The sequence below is a fragment of the Phragmites australis genome, chromosome 16 (assembly GCF_958298935.1).
Source record: "Phragmites australis chromosome 16, lpPhrAust1.1, whole genome shotgun sequence".
Classification (NCBI taxonomy): Eukaryota; Viridiplantae; Streptophyta; class Magnoliopsida; order Poales; family Poaceae; genus Phragmites; species Phragmites australis.
In genome coordinates this window covers 11,651,240-11,663,458 of record NC_084936.1, presented here as the reverse complement: position 1 = coordinate 11,663,458, position 12,219 = coordinate 11,651,240, and the positions used below count along the sequence as shown (strand labels likewise).

Below are 12,219 nucleotides of genomic sequence, written 5' to 3'. Positions count from 1 at the left end.
TTTTGCTTTAGTGGAGGATTTCGAGCTCCTGCAAAAAAAAAAGAAAAGAAAAAAAGTGAAAAAAATAAAAGACGACGAAGAAGGAAAAAAAAACTATTCAGAAGCTTGTGCTTGTGTTTTCCTGTTTCGCTTCTGATCGATGACTTCATTTGTGCCTAAGCTCACGTCTCTAGTATTATCTAGCCTAGGACCAGTACGGTACCGTCGTTGAACGATTATTCAACTTGTTTTGACTTACGTGGTTCTAGTTTTTCCTTGCTACACTTATAGCCTAGCTAGAGCTCCACAAATACGACTACTACTTCACAAGAACTAGCGACTGCAGCATCGATACAACCATTCGCTGGAGGTTGTTCCTATCTTTTCGGCTGCTATCACCTCTTGTTTAGCTGGTAAGAACAAGTAAGAGCTTGGTTGAACAGGTTGAGAGTGAGAGAATTGATATACCCACATTCGAGTAGTTCATAGGGTATATTCTTGTGATTTTATTGCTTTGCTATTTTTGTGGTTTTTCACTAGCAATGGCAAGATCTCCGAAGAATGCTACGCCACCACATTCTCCTCGTACTAGGGGCATCATACAACACTTTGAACGCCAAGTTAAACTGCACACTGAAGGTCTAAATGAGGATGTGCAAGTGACCAATGAACGATTTGGTCAGTTGGAGGCCGCTTAAATTGACACAAACAGCAAGCTTGCGACCTTGGAGACTTCTGTTGGAGAGATCAACACCTCTCTCGTAGGGATTTTGCAGCGCCTAGAAGAGATGGGTCGTGCCCCTCCAGTGGCTGACACCATTGCGGCCACTAATGGCAACCTTCGCAATAACAACGGTGATTTGCACAGCGAGGTAGCAACAAACAACGACAACTATGCCGCTGACTCCGAGCTTGATGATGTGGATACACGTGATCGACGTCGATTACATTTCAATCGCATCGGCATGGGTCCTATACTCCCACGCCGCAAGGTACGTGAAAATGATGAATCACTAGGAAATATTAAATTCACTATACCACATTTTGATGAGAAATATGATCATGATGCTTACCTCACATGTGAACTAGCTATTGATCAAAAATTTGATTATCATGATTTTCCAGAAGGTAAAAGGGTTAGGGCTGCCACTAGTGAATTTACTGATTTTGCTTCTGTTTGGTGGAGTGAATATTGTCAAAAGAATCCAAATAATACACCACAAACTTGGGATGCTTTCAAACGAATCATGCGAGCTAGATTTGTTCCTTCATATTATGCGCGTGATCTGTTACATAAATTGCAACAATTGAGACAAGGTAGTAAAAGTGTAGAAGAATACTATCAAGAGTTGCAAATAGGTATGTTGCGTTGTGGTTTAGAGGAGGGAGACGTGGCTGCCATGTCTAGATTTATGGGTGGTTTGAATCCTGAAATTCAGGACATTTTAGCTTACAAGGAATACAATTCTGTCACTCGATTATTTCATCTTGCTTGTAAGGCTGAAAGAGAAGTGCAGGGACGTCGCAGCAGTGCTAGGACTAATGTTTTTGCAGGTCGAGCAAGTTCATGGCAGCCGCGCATAAGTGCTGCTCCAACTAGCCATGCTTCTGCGCCTTCTCCTACCAACAGCAAGCCACGCTCTTCTACAACCAATTCTGCCTCTCGGGCAATCGAGGCTACAAAGAGTGCTGCACCAACACCAACAAAGAGCGCTTCTTCTGTTGCATCTACAGGGCGAATGAGGGATATTCAATGTGATCAATGCAAGGATTTTGGACATGTGAAGAGGGAATGTCCAAGCAAGCATGTCTTGATTGTGCGGGATGATGGTGAGTTTTCTTCTGCTAGTGATTTGGATGAAGATACATATGCTATGCTTGTAGGTGACCATGCAGGGAGTGGAGATGGTCATGATCAAGATGAAGAGCACATTGGTGCTGAAGATGCGGACCGCTATGAGAGCTTCATTGTGCAACGTGTGTTGAGTGCACAAATGGAGAAGGTGGAACAGAATCAGCGACATACTTTGTTTCCACTAAGTGTGTGATCAAGGAACGTTCATGTCACATCATCATTGATGGCGGAAGCTGCAACAATTTAGCAAGCTCCGAGATGGTTGAAAAGCTTGCATTGAACACCAAACCGCACCCGTAGCCATATTACATTCAATGATTCAACAACAGCGACAAGGTAAAGGTAACACAGTTGGTGAGAATACACTTTGCCATTGGTTCGTATCATGATTCTATTGACTGCGATGTTGTACCTATGCAAGCATATTCTATGTTGTTAGGTAGGCCCTGGCAGTATGATAAAGATTCTTTGCACATTGGTAAAACTAATCAATATTCTTTCATGCATAAAGAAAAGAAAATTAGAAAATTGTATTATATCCTGTGTCTCCTAGTGCTATTTTAAAGGATGAAGTTGCTAGAGCTAGTAAAGAGAACAATCAAAAGCATGCTAAGAGTGACAGTCAGATTGTAGCAAAGGAATTTGAGCAACATAAAACGGGAAAGCCTAAATCTGTTCATGAGAAGAAAAATGAGATTAAATTGAAAGGTGCTTGATTTCTTGCTATCGAGTCTGATATGAATGAATTGGATGCTAGTACTTATGTTTGCTATGCATTAGTTTGCAAAGAAGCTTTGTTTTCACTTGAGGATATATCTTCTTCTTTGCCTCTTGCTATTGCTAATCTTTTGTAGGAGTACACTGACGTCTTTCCAAAAGAAGTGCCGCCGGGGCTGCCACAAATCCGTGGGATTGAGCATCAAATTGACCTCATTCCCGGGGCCTCCGTACCGAATCGTGCGCCGTACAGAACCAACCCGGAAGAAAGAAAGGAGATACAACGCCAAGTGCAAGAACTGCTTGATAAAGGGTATGTGCGTGAGTCTCTTAGTCCTTGTGCTGTTCCGGTTCTTTTAGTGCCTAAGAAAGATGGAACATGGTGCATGTGTGTGAATTGTAGAGTGATTAATAACATTACCATCAGATATCGTCATCCTATCCTTAGGTTAGATGATATGCTTGATGAATTAGTTTGTGTTTTTAAAGATTGATTTGCGTAGTGGATACCACCAGATTCGCATGAAATTAGGAGATGAATGGAAAACAGCGTTTAAAACTAAGTTTACACTATATGAGTGGTTAGTAATGCTGTTTGGTTTAACTAATGTTCCTAGCATATTCATGAGATTAATGAACGAGGTTTTGCGCACTTTCATTGGTAAATTCGTGGTGGTACATTTTGATGACATTCTGATATATAGCAGATCATTAGAAGAATATCTTGGCCATTTGCGGCCTGTTTTGATGGAAAGGCTCCTTTATCTGACATGGCATTTGCATATTTGATTAAATTGACTAACCAGCAATTCATTCAGCTTTGTTGAATGTTTTTTTAATAGTCAACACTAGCTGAAACTTCATACTTAGTTGGTCAGATAAGGCATCCATTCTTGGAATGAACCATTCGCTTGCTCTTTGCTTGAACTTTTAAGCAATTACAGAGTGCATAGTTATGTAGGGATTAAAATCGTATACAATTTATATTGTAAGGGTTGGTGTGATGATAAGGATTGCAGAGAATTACTTTCAGTTAACAAGCAGATAGAATGTTTCAGTTAAGAAGAACGTGTGATGATAGTAATAGTAAAAAGTATGATGATGGAAGAAAGAACAAAAGAGAATTCTTTTCTTGGTTTGGAAAGATTAATCTTTATATATATTTCTTGTTGCTTCTTGAGTTTAGTTAATATTTAACACTTGATATGGTTAGTTAGAAGATGTTATTAAAAAATAGGACAGTGGAATATGAAGTGTAAAATATAGATAGTCGTTAGAGTGCGAAGAGATATAGAGAAAAAATCGTTTTAGATGACCTCAATATGGAGATATAAAGGGTGCAATATGGAGTGTCTTGTGGAGATACTCTAACAGGCAACAAAAAATACTTATAATTTAGAACGTTGTAAGTGTGTTTTTTTTTTGGTTTTTGGCACATTAATTAAAAGCACTAACTTAAAGCATGGTTTGTTTTTAGCTTTTGATTATAGATTCTGCCCTGAAATTAAAAACCGAAACAAATATGCTGATTATGTAAAGCGATTCTGAGAATGAAAAGCTAGTTATATAACTAGAATTCAAAAGCTGGTCTGAAAATACTTTTGTGAATTCTAAGTAATGATGGTTTAAGGCTAATAACAGGTTATTATATATATTATACATTTTATTTACAATAAAAGCTAATCTCACAGTTAATTTTTAGAAAATCAGCTTTCCAAAATTAAGAATTAAGAATTTGTTTTTCCAAAAGCTACTGTTGAAATAACATACCTTTAAACAGACCTATGGAATTCTTTGATGCACATAGCCAAGATAGTATTTGGCTGGAGAGCAATATGAGATAAGATGATTCTATTCATATATTTAAGGATGAAATAATTTATTTATATATAAATGTTTGTTCAGTGGGTAAGATAGAATAAGTCTATTTTAGTATCTCAGATCTCTTGTCAGTATCACGTTCGAAGTGAGATGCTCCGTTCTATTATTTTTTTAACGGTTCCGTTCAAATCTTTAAAATTTTATATTTTCGAATAATTCTATTTTACTGTTCTCCATCTAAACAGTTAAAATTAAAATAAATTCGTTCCGTTCCATCCTGTTCCGTTCCGTGCCACAACCGAACACTGCTTAAACCTGATTTCGGATCCGTCTCCGGTGACCGCCGATCCCGGCGCCACCACGCCCTCACGAGCCTCGACGCGTCCCTCCTCCCGACCTCCCACTGTCGGATCCAATCTGTGCCGTCCATCCTCCCTCGCGTCCAATCCTCACCCTCCATTAGACCACCCCTTAATTTCTCAAGGCCCTCGCCCCACCGTCCACATCACACTTCCGCCATGAAACCACCACCGCGACTCCCCCTCCCCCTCCTCCTCCGCCGCCACCTCTCCTCCGCCGCTGACGCCACCGCAGCTGCCGCTGAAATCGCCGGTGCGCTCTCCGCGTCCCCCTACCCCGACGCGACGCGCGACCTCGCCGCCCTGCTCCGCCGCCTCGGCAGCCGCGGCCTCGCCTCCGCCCTTTCGTCCCTCCCGGCCCCGCTCCCCGCCGTCTCCGCCCTCCGCCTCCTCCACCATGTCGTCTCCAATGCCCCCGCCGCCGCTTCCACCTCCACCTCCCGCCACGGTGAGTATCTCCTCTCCCCTCGCGTCTCCGCGCTCCTCCTATCCTCGCTCGTCGCCGATCGCTCCACGCTCCCCTCCGCGCGCCGCCTTCTGTCGCGGCTCCTCCACGCCCACCCTCTCTCCGTCGCCGCGGCGGCCATCGCGGACGCCGCCTCAACCGCTACCTCGGACCTCCTCGTCCGCGCCTGCCTGAACTCCCCCGCCCCCGGATCCCTGTCCCGCGCCGCCGACGCCTTCCGCGTCCTCTCCTCGCGTGGCGCGTCGCCCTCCATCAAGACCTGTAATATCCTTGTCGAAGCCCTAGGCCACGCTGGCCAACTCGACGCTGCCCGCAAGGTGTTCGACGAAATGCACGATGGCAAGATCGTCGCTCCGGACGAGTACACATACACGGCGATGATTAAGGCGCTCTGCAGGGCTGGAAAGGTGGATGCTGCTTTTGAGATGCTAGCAGAGTTACGACGAGCTGGGCTGCAGCCAACCGTAGTGACTTACAATGTGCTGATGGACGCACTGTGCAAGAGTGGGAGGGTGGAGGAGGCCTTCCAATTGAAGGGGAGGATGGTAGAAGGCAGGGTGCGACCAAGTGTAGTCACATTTGGCATCTTGATCAATGGTCTTGCAAGGGGCGAGCGGTTTGTGGAGGTTGGTGTAGTGTTGCGAGAGATGGAAGGTCTTGGGATCACCCCCAATGAGATTATTTACAATGAGCTGATTGGTTGGCATTTTAGGAAGGGCCATTGCTCAGAGACGCTCAGGCTGTTTGGTGAAATGGTCTCAAAGGGGATGAAGCCTACAGCCGTGACTTACAACTTGATTGCAAAGGCTCTATGCAAGGAAGGGGAGATGGAGCATGCTGAGCAGATATTGGAGGAGATGCTATCGACTGGGATGACAGTTCATTGTGGCTTGTTTAATACAGTGATTGCATGGCTTCTGCAGAGGACTGGAAGATTGGACTCGGTGGTAAGGCTTACAAGACAAATGGTTGCAAGGGGTTTGAAACCAAATGATGCTCTGTTGACAGCTTGCACCCAGGAGCTTTGCAAGGGAGGGAAACACCAAGAAGCAGCTGGAATTTGGTTCGAAGTGTGGACGAAAGGTTTAGGTGTCAATATTGCAACATCCAATGCGTTGATTCATGGGCTTTGTGAAGGAAGAAACATGAAAGAAGCTACTAAGGTTCTAAGGGCCATGGTGAATAAGGGGGTAAAATTGGATAGCATCACATATAACATAATGATTCAAGGTTGCTGCAAAGACAGTAAAATGGAGGAAGCGATTCAACTTCGTGATGACATGATCAAAAGAGGGTTTAAGCCTGATCTTTTCACGTTTAATACTTTCCTACGTGCTTATTGCAATTTGGGTAAAATGGAAGAGGTCATTCAGCAGTTGGATCAGATGAAAAGTGGGGGCCTTAAGCCAGATATTGTGACATATGGCACCATAATAGATGGTTATTGTAAAGCAAAGGATATTCAGAAGGCAAATGAATATTTGAATGAATTGATGAGAAATGGGTTAAAACCAAATGTCGTCATCTATAATGCTCTTATTGGTGGTCATGGTAGGAATGGTAACATTTCTGATGCAATTGGTGTTCTTGACACTATGAAGTCTAATGGCATACGACCAACTGCTGTAACTTACTGCAGTCTTATGCATTGGATGTGTCATGCTGGTCTTGTTGAAGAGGCCAAGACCATTTTTGCACAATGTATAGAAAAGAACATGGAGCTGGGAGTAATTGGCTACACAATTATGATTCATGGTTTTTGCAAAATAGGAAAAATTGATGAAGCTGTGATGTACTTTAAGGAAATGCATTCCAGGGATATACCTCCAAATAAGATGACTTACACCGCTCTGATGTTTGCATATTGCAAATCTGGCAACAATGAAGAAGCCTCCAAGCTTTTTGACGAGATGGTGAGCTCAGGCATTGTTCCTGACAGCGTTTCCTACAATACACTAATTTCAGGGTGTTGTGAGGTGGATTCATTGAATAAAGCGATAGAAATTCCTGCCGAAATGTCCTCAAGAGTTTTGACACAAGATGAGTTTTCGTACAATGCATTGGTTAGTGGAATAATTACACCCTGGTGCCAGAAAGAAACTGCTTCCAGTGCTGAATGATGTGTAACCAAGGAACCATTGGGCATGATTGATTTTTGTGAAAGGTATTGTCCAAGCATGAATAGGAACTGGAGAGGATGTGTAGGCGGTCACCTTGCCTTTGGTTGTATGGCTGATGCATCTAGCAAACGTGTCATTTACGTCACATCATGGTTATCAACCTGTTACCATGGAAGACAGTCCAACATCAGCAGTAGGTTGCCCTGCAGGTTTATAAGTGGCAAAGTATACATGGTCATCAACCTGCTTGGAGAGCCATCCAGGGGCAACCACATAATGCGCTTGAGGTCTATAACTGGTAAAGTGCGCACTCTTATCTATATACATAGTTATTTGTTTATATTTTCTTGTCTAACTCAACCCTGATTTGATATATTTTAGTTTTTTGAAAGGCTAAAACTATTTTTCTGCTGTATACTCCAGTCATGTTTTCTGCTCATGCTAATGAGTAAATGAAACAGGTTAAATCTTTTTCTAGGTCTGTAGTTATTTTGTTGGTGTAGCACACTATTGTAGCTTGAGAAAACATTTGAATAATCTTTTTGTCCGGTGGGAAATCCTTTTTTGCCTGACAAGGGTAAAAACAGAATGAGCATTCAGTTCTTGACTATCTTGCTCTTGTTTGCTCATTGGCACCCATTGATGCAGGTTAACGTTGGTCAACCAAAACCACTTGAGAGCCCACTGTAGAGATCATCCATGCAGAGACGATAATTAAATAAAAATACAAGGTGCATGTTTTCAAAGGGTAAGGGAATTATTTCTTCCCATGTAATGTCTAGACTATTATTTACAGAACTGTATTCCATTTTCATAGAACTGACACTACATTGGTAGTCTGTAGTCTCATCTATATATACAACCAAGACAATTCTTGTTAGCAGTTCAACTTGTATGTTTAGATTAACAGCATTTATAAAACTTTTACACTTTTATTATACATACTTATATGACAGTTTCATTCACTTGACTGGTGCAAACTTTGTGCTACTATGTTCTTTAAAATTTTTGAGAACTTCTGCTTGCTATATTCTGGCTTAATTGATCATTACCATGCGCAAATTGTACACACTAGAACCTGCAATAACAGAATCGCAATATCATCTACTATCAGGATGTAAGACATCAAGTTATATGTAAGTTATATATGAACCTATTGATATTATAATTGGAATGAAGATTGGGTTTTTACAGTCATCACAATAAAGAACCTGGAATTGTGGTCTGATCCGGTACACAATTCATACAAGCACCATATGTCTGGCAATTCTTTGAATATAGCTCAACAGGTCAAGAAATGGAATTCTTATATATGATAAGAGACTCTTGCATGCACCATGCGCATGTTCATTTGTTCACTACCTGTCGTAGTCCTAAGTCTATATCTAGTTTATAGAACTTTTAACCAGTCCTGGGGCTTCAATTATACACTTTCACTTCCTCAAAGTGGGGTTTCAACTTGCCTTCTGTAATGACCTTGGAAATAAATACAGTTGATTTTTCTTTCAGTTGTACAAATCACCTTTATGTGCTGATTTAGCTAATATGGTGCTTAATGTGTTGCACTCGTGACTTTTAATAATCCAAATTGTTTGTTCTGGTTGCTGTCCCTTAGTAATTTGCTATTCAACATGTGTTGCCTGCACTACCCAATGCAGCTGCCTTTTCAGCATACATAAGGAACTGCAGAAATAGTTTTATTATCAGTTTGATTATCATTTAATATTTATAATCATGCAACAGATAATCAGGATTCCTAAGTCAGGCTGCACACATACCCTGCTGGGCACAATGTGTAGTGGATGACCATGCTACACTAGGCACAGGGCACCCCAGCATGTGTTGGAATATCAGTCAACAGACCCAGTGACCCATCGGCACTGGCATTTGCACCTTGACCTCTGGTCAGGCAAGATCATCCACTGATTTCTCCATCTATTCTCTGCTCTTATAAAGAGGGAGCTTTGTCGTTCACCTTGTTATGTGTGTGAACAGTAACCACGTGAGCAATTTGTTGGTCAAGTTGGGTTGTTAGGCTCTTATCCTATCTAGAGTTTGTTAGTCAAGTTGTTAAGTTAGGCCTATATAAGGCACATGGCTGCCACCCTTTGTAATCAAGCAAAGAAGAATTAATCTAAGTCTTCTCCAATATTGTCCCCCCAATCTACGGTCTAATCCCTCCCCTAGCAGCTAACGCCGCCTGGCCATCCTCTCAGCGGGTGTTTACCCTAAACACCTCCCTCAGTCTCCCTTCACCTTAGAATAAAACCAGAAAAAACCTCCTAAATGAACCGGACAAAGCTGCTTAACCAGAGCTAACTGGGCTTCACTTCCTTCTGGTACTGGACTGTCTGGTCACCTCCCCATGCATTATTGTCTACCGCATCAATGCCCCCTCCCTCCACCCCTACTGTCCCAGGCCCCAGCAGAGCTGCATCTTTGACTTGTGACCACACCAGTAACTAAAGCTTCACCTCCTTTCGCTTCTGCCTCTTGCCCTTGGTCTCTCGCCTCCTGTTCCCAAATAAGTCCTGAAACCTCCCATGGTTCTTTGTACAATACTTGAATCTCTTGTTTCTTGATTTGTACTTCTAGTGGAATGCACAATCTCTCGTTTTGTGATTTAGTGCTCTTGATTGGGCGATCAAATCTCTTTCCTTTGATGCAGCTAGGCACCCAGATAGGTTTTTATTTGTATTTTTCTGGTATTGTCTCTCACCTCCATGCAACTACACCGTCCACCAGCCAAAACAATGCCCTGTCACCTCCTTCTCCGGTTGCTCGGGCACCATATGGTCAGTGGTGGGCTGGCCATAACCAAGAGGGGCATGCAAGGAGGTGGCGGGAATTCCTGCTCTAAACCCAGACGATGTTCAGATTGTGGTGCACACCAGAGGTGTGGAGGGTGAAGGGAATAATTCAGGTAAGAGAGTGATTAGTAGTGTATTTGATTGTTTGGTTTCATGTGTCTAAGTCAGCCCTGGGGGCTAGCTTCTACTTGCCAATAAATCTTGCAGCTTTTGGTTGCTTATTGTTGTTTTTGCATTAGAATTTTGTGTAGTTTGTTTGCACAATCAGAAATGGCATAGCAGCATTGTAACGAAACTGTATTATAGTTTAAACTTGAGAGTTAACTTATATCCTTGATTATCTAATTGATTTCAGATAGACTGCTCCTTTTTTCTCAACTGTTGAGCTCTTTTGTTTAGTAAAATTGTTATGCATATGAGGATCTCTAAGAGGTTAAATATGTCAACATCTCAGAAAGTAGAACTGACAATAGAAGGAAAAAAGGCTTTTCATGTCGTCTTTTGGAGTTAAACCAGAAGGGAATGAAGAATATTGCGCAACCATTCTCATGTTCAAACATTGCGTTGCATATTGGGTTACCACCTATTCACATGATCTATATGTGTGTATCTTCCGGTTACCAGCTACTCAATATGTCTTTGGAGAACTAATGAACTTGGAGTTGTTGTCATTAGCTTTGATGTATCTTTTGGTAATTCATTGTCCAAGGAAATGATACTTAATTTCATCGTAGCAGAGCAAAGAGAGAAAAAACAACTAATATTTTATTTTTGCATTACCAGGTTTCGAGATCCATTGGTACGTTTACTTGATGAACCCGGAGTAAAGCATGGACAACTTTTTATTGTTCCCCCCTATTGCATTGAAGAGGCCAGGTCTTAGCGCTGAGCCGCTGAAGTTCATGTTTTCTAGTATGTGCTTCAGATGATCTTTGGGAGCGAGCATCTCGGTGCTGATGATGCAGTGCAAACTGTCTTCAAGATTTCTGGAACAGTAAGTTCTGATAGGACGTCAACATCTTCCATTTGTACCATCATTGGGTACTATGTTTCAATTGCTTGCTGTAGGTTATTAAGGAACACCAGTCTTACTAAATAATCGTGCAGGAAATTGCTAACAGATTAGCTAAGACCCACAATGGAGAGAGTTCAGGTGCCGTGAAGCCATTAGCTTCGCTTCCACTGCAGGGACTGTCGCACCAGGATTTCCGACTTGTAGCAACTGCGCCAGTGCTGTCGTCAACTCCAACTTTGGCCAATCTGCAGGCTGGATTGGCTTGTTGTGGGCAGCATTGGTCGGTACGGTAGCACAATGTGACTATCCACGTGCTATTGTAGCAGCCACAATTACTGTTCACCTGGCCAGCCAAAGTAGTTTCAATTGAAACTTAGAGAAAGGAATAATCAGTTTCCTTCTGTCATGGCGGCCAGCTAGATGCTCGTGTGGGTCTAAGGATCACCACGGTAGTGGCATGAGATAGATCTTATCTTTTACTTAGGTGATAAGTTTGATATTAAATAATTTGAGTTGATTTGTTGAGAGATAAGTTAAGACTCGGGTTTAGAGATAAGTTTGTGAAAGGGTTGAATAAACTAAGAGGGGGTAAACTAAGACTGAATTAAACTTTTTCAAATAAAATTTAGAACAAGTAAATAACCTTATTCTAGATGTAAAGAAAAGACCAAATTAGATAGAATTTTAACTTGCAAGAATTTAAATGTTTAAAGTAAATACGTAAAAGTAAAAAAAAATAGGTAGATATCGTTTTTTTAGAGGTTTTGAGGAGTTGGTACTCCCTAATCCTCATAGCACTCATTGAGGGTATTGCTCTTCTTTGAGGTATCAAGATTTAAGTGCTTTTTAGCGATAATCACTTTTTCTATTTTTGGATTGGTAGTCTTTAAACCAAGTGCAAAGCTTCTTCTTGAGGCAACCACTAGAGTTTGAAGAGTTCAACAAGACATCTTCGATCATCAAGATCTGCTAGGTGTTACTGATCATCAAGAGTAATAAGCTAATAGTTTTATTTGATTCAAATCAAGTCTAAACAACAGTTGGATGCACATTTGCTATTTTTCTTGCACTAATGAT

The 12,219-nt window shown here is 41.8% G+C and overlaps 1 protein-coding gene across 5 annotated transcripts; it reads left to right on the top strand.

The window, feature by feature from the left end:
* Positions 1-4,781: 4,781 nt before the first annotated feature.
* On the top strand, positions 4,782-11,683 carry LOC133895421 (pentatricopeptide repeat-containing protein At4g19440, chloroplastic-like). Of its 5 annotated transcripts, none has more exons than XM_062335724.1 (5): positions 4,782-7,615; positions 7,966-8,065; positions 10,063-10,240; positions 10,911-11,121; positions 11,235-11,683. In XM_062335724.1, the coding sequence occupies exon 1, from the start codon at positions 4,891-4,893 to the stop codon at positions 7,315-7,317; it is 2,427 nt and encodes an 808-aa protein (XP_062191708.1). In that variant the 5' UTR covers positions 4,782-4,890; the 3' UTR covers positions 7,318-7,615; positions 7,966-8,065; positions 10,063-10,240; positions 10,911-11,121; positions 11,235-11,683. The 5 variants fall into 5 exon arrangements, with proteins under 5 accessions (XP_062191708.1, XP_062191706.1, XP_062191709.1 ...); XM_062335722.1 differs by having other exon boundaries at positions 9,061-10,240; XM_062335725.1 differs by having other exon boundaries at positions 4,782-7,620; positions 9,061-10,240.
* The last annotated feature ends 536 nt before the right edge of the window (positions 11,684-12,219 follow it).

What these genes read in the sequence shown, in the direction of transcription:
- LOC133895421 (XM_062335726.1), top strand. Translation starts at nt 4,891, where the DNA reads ATGAAACCACCACCGCGACTCCCCCTCCCCCTCCTCCTCCGCCGCCAC.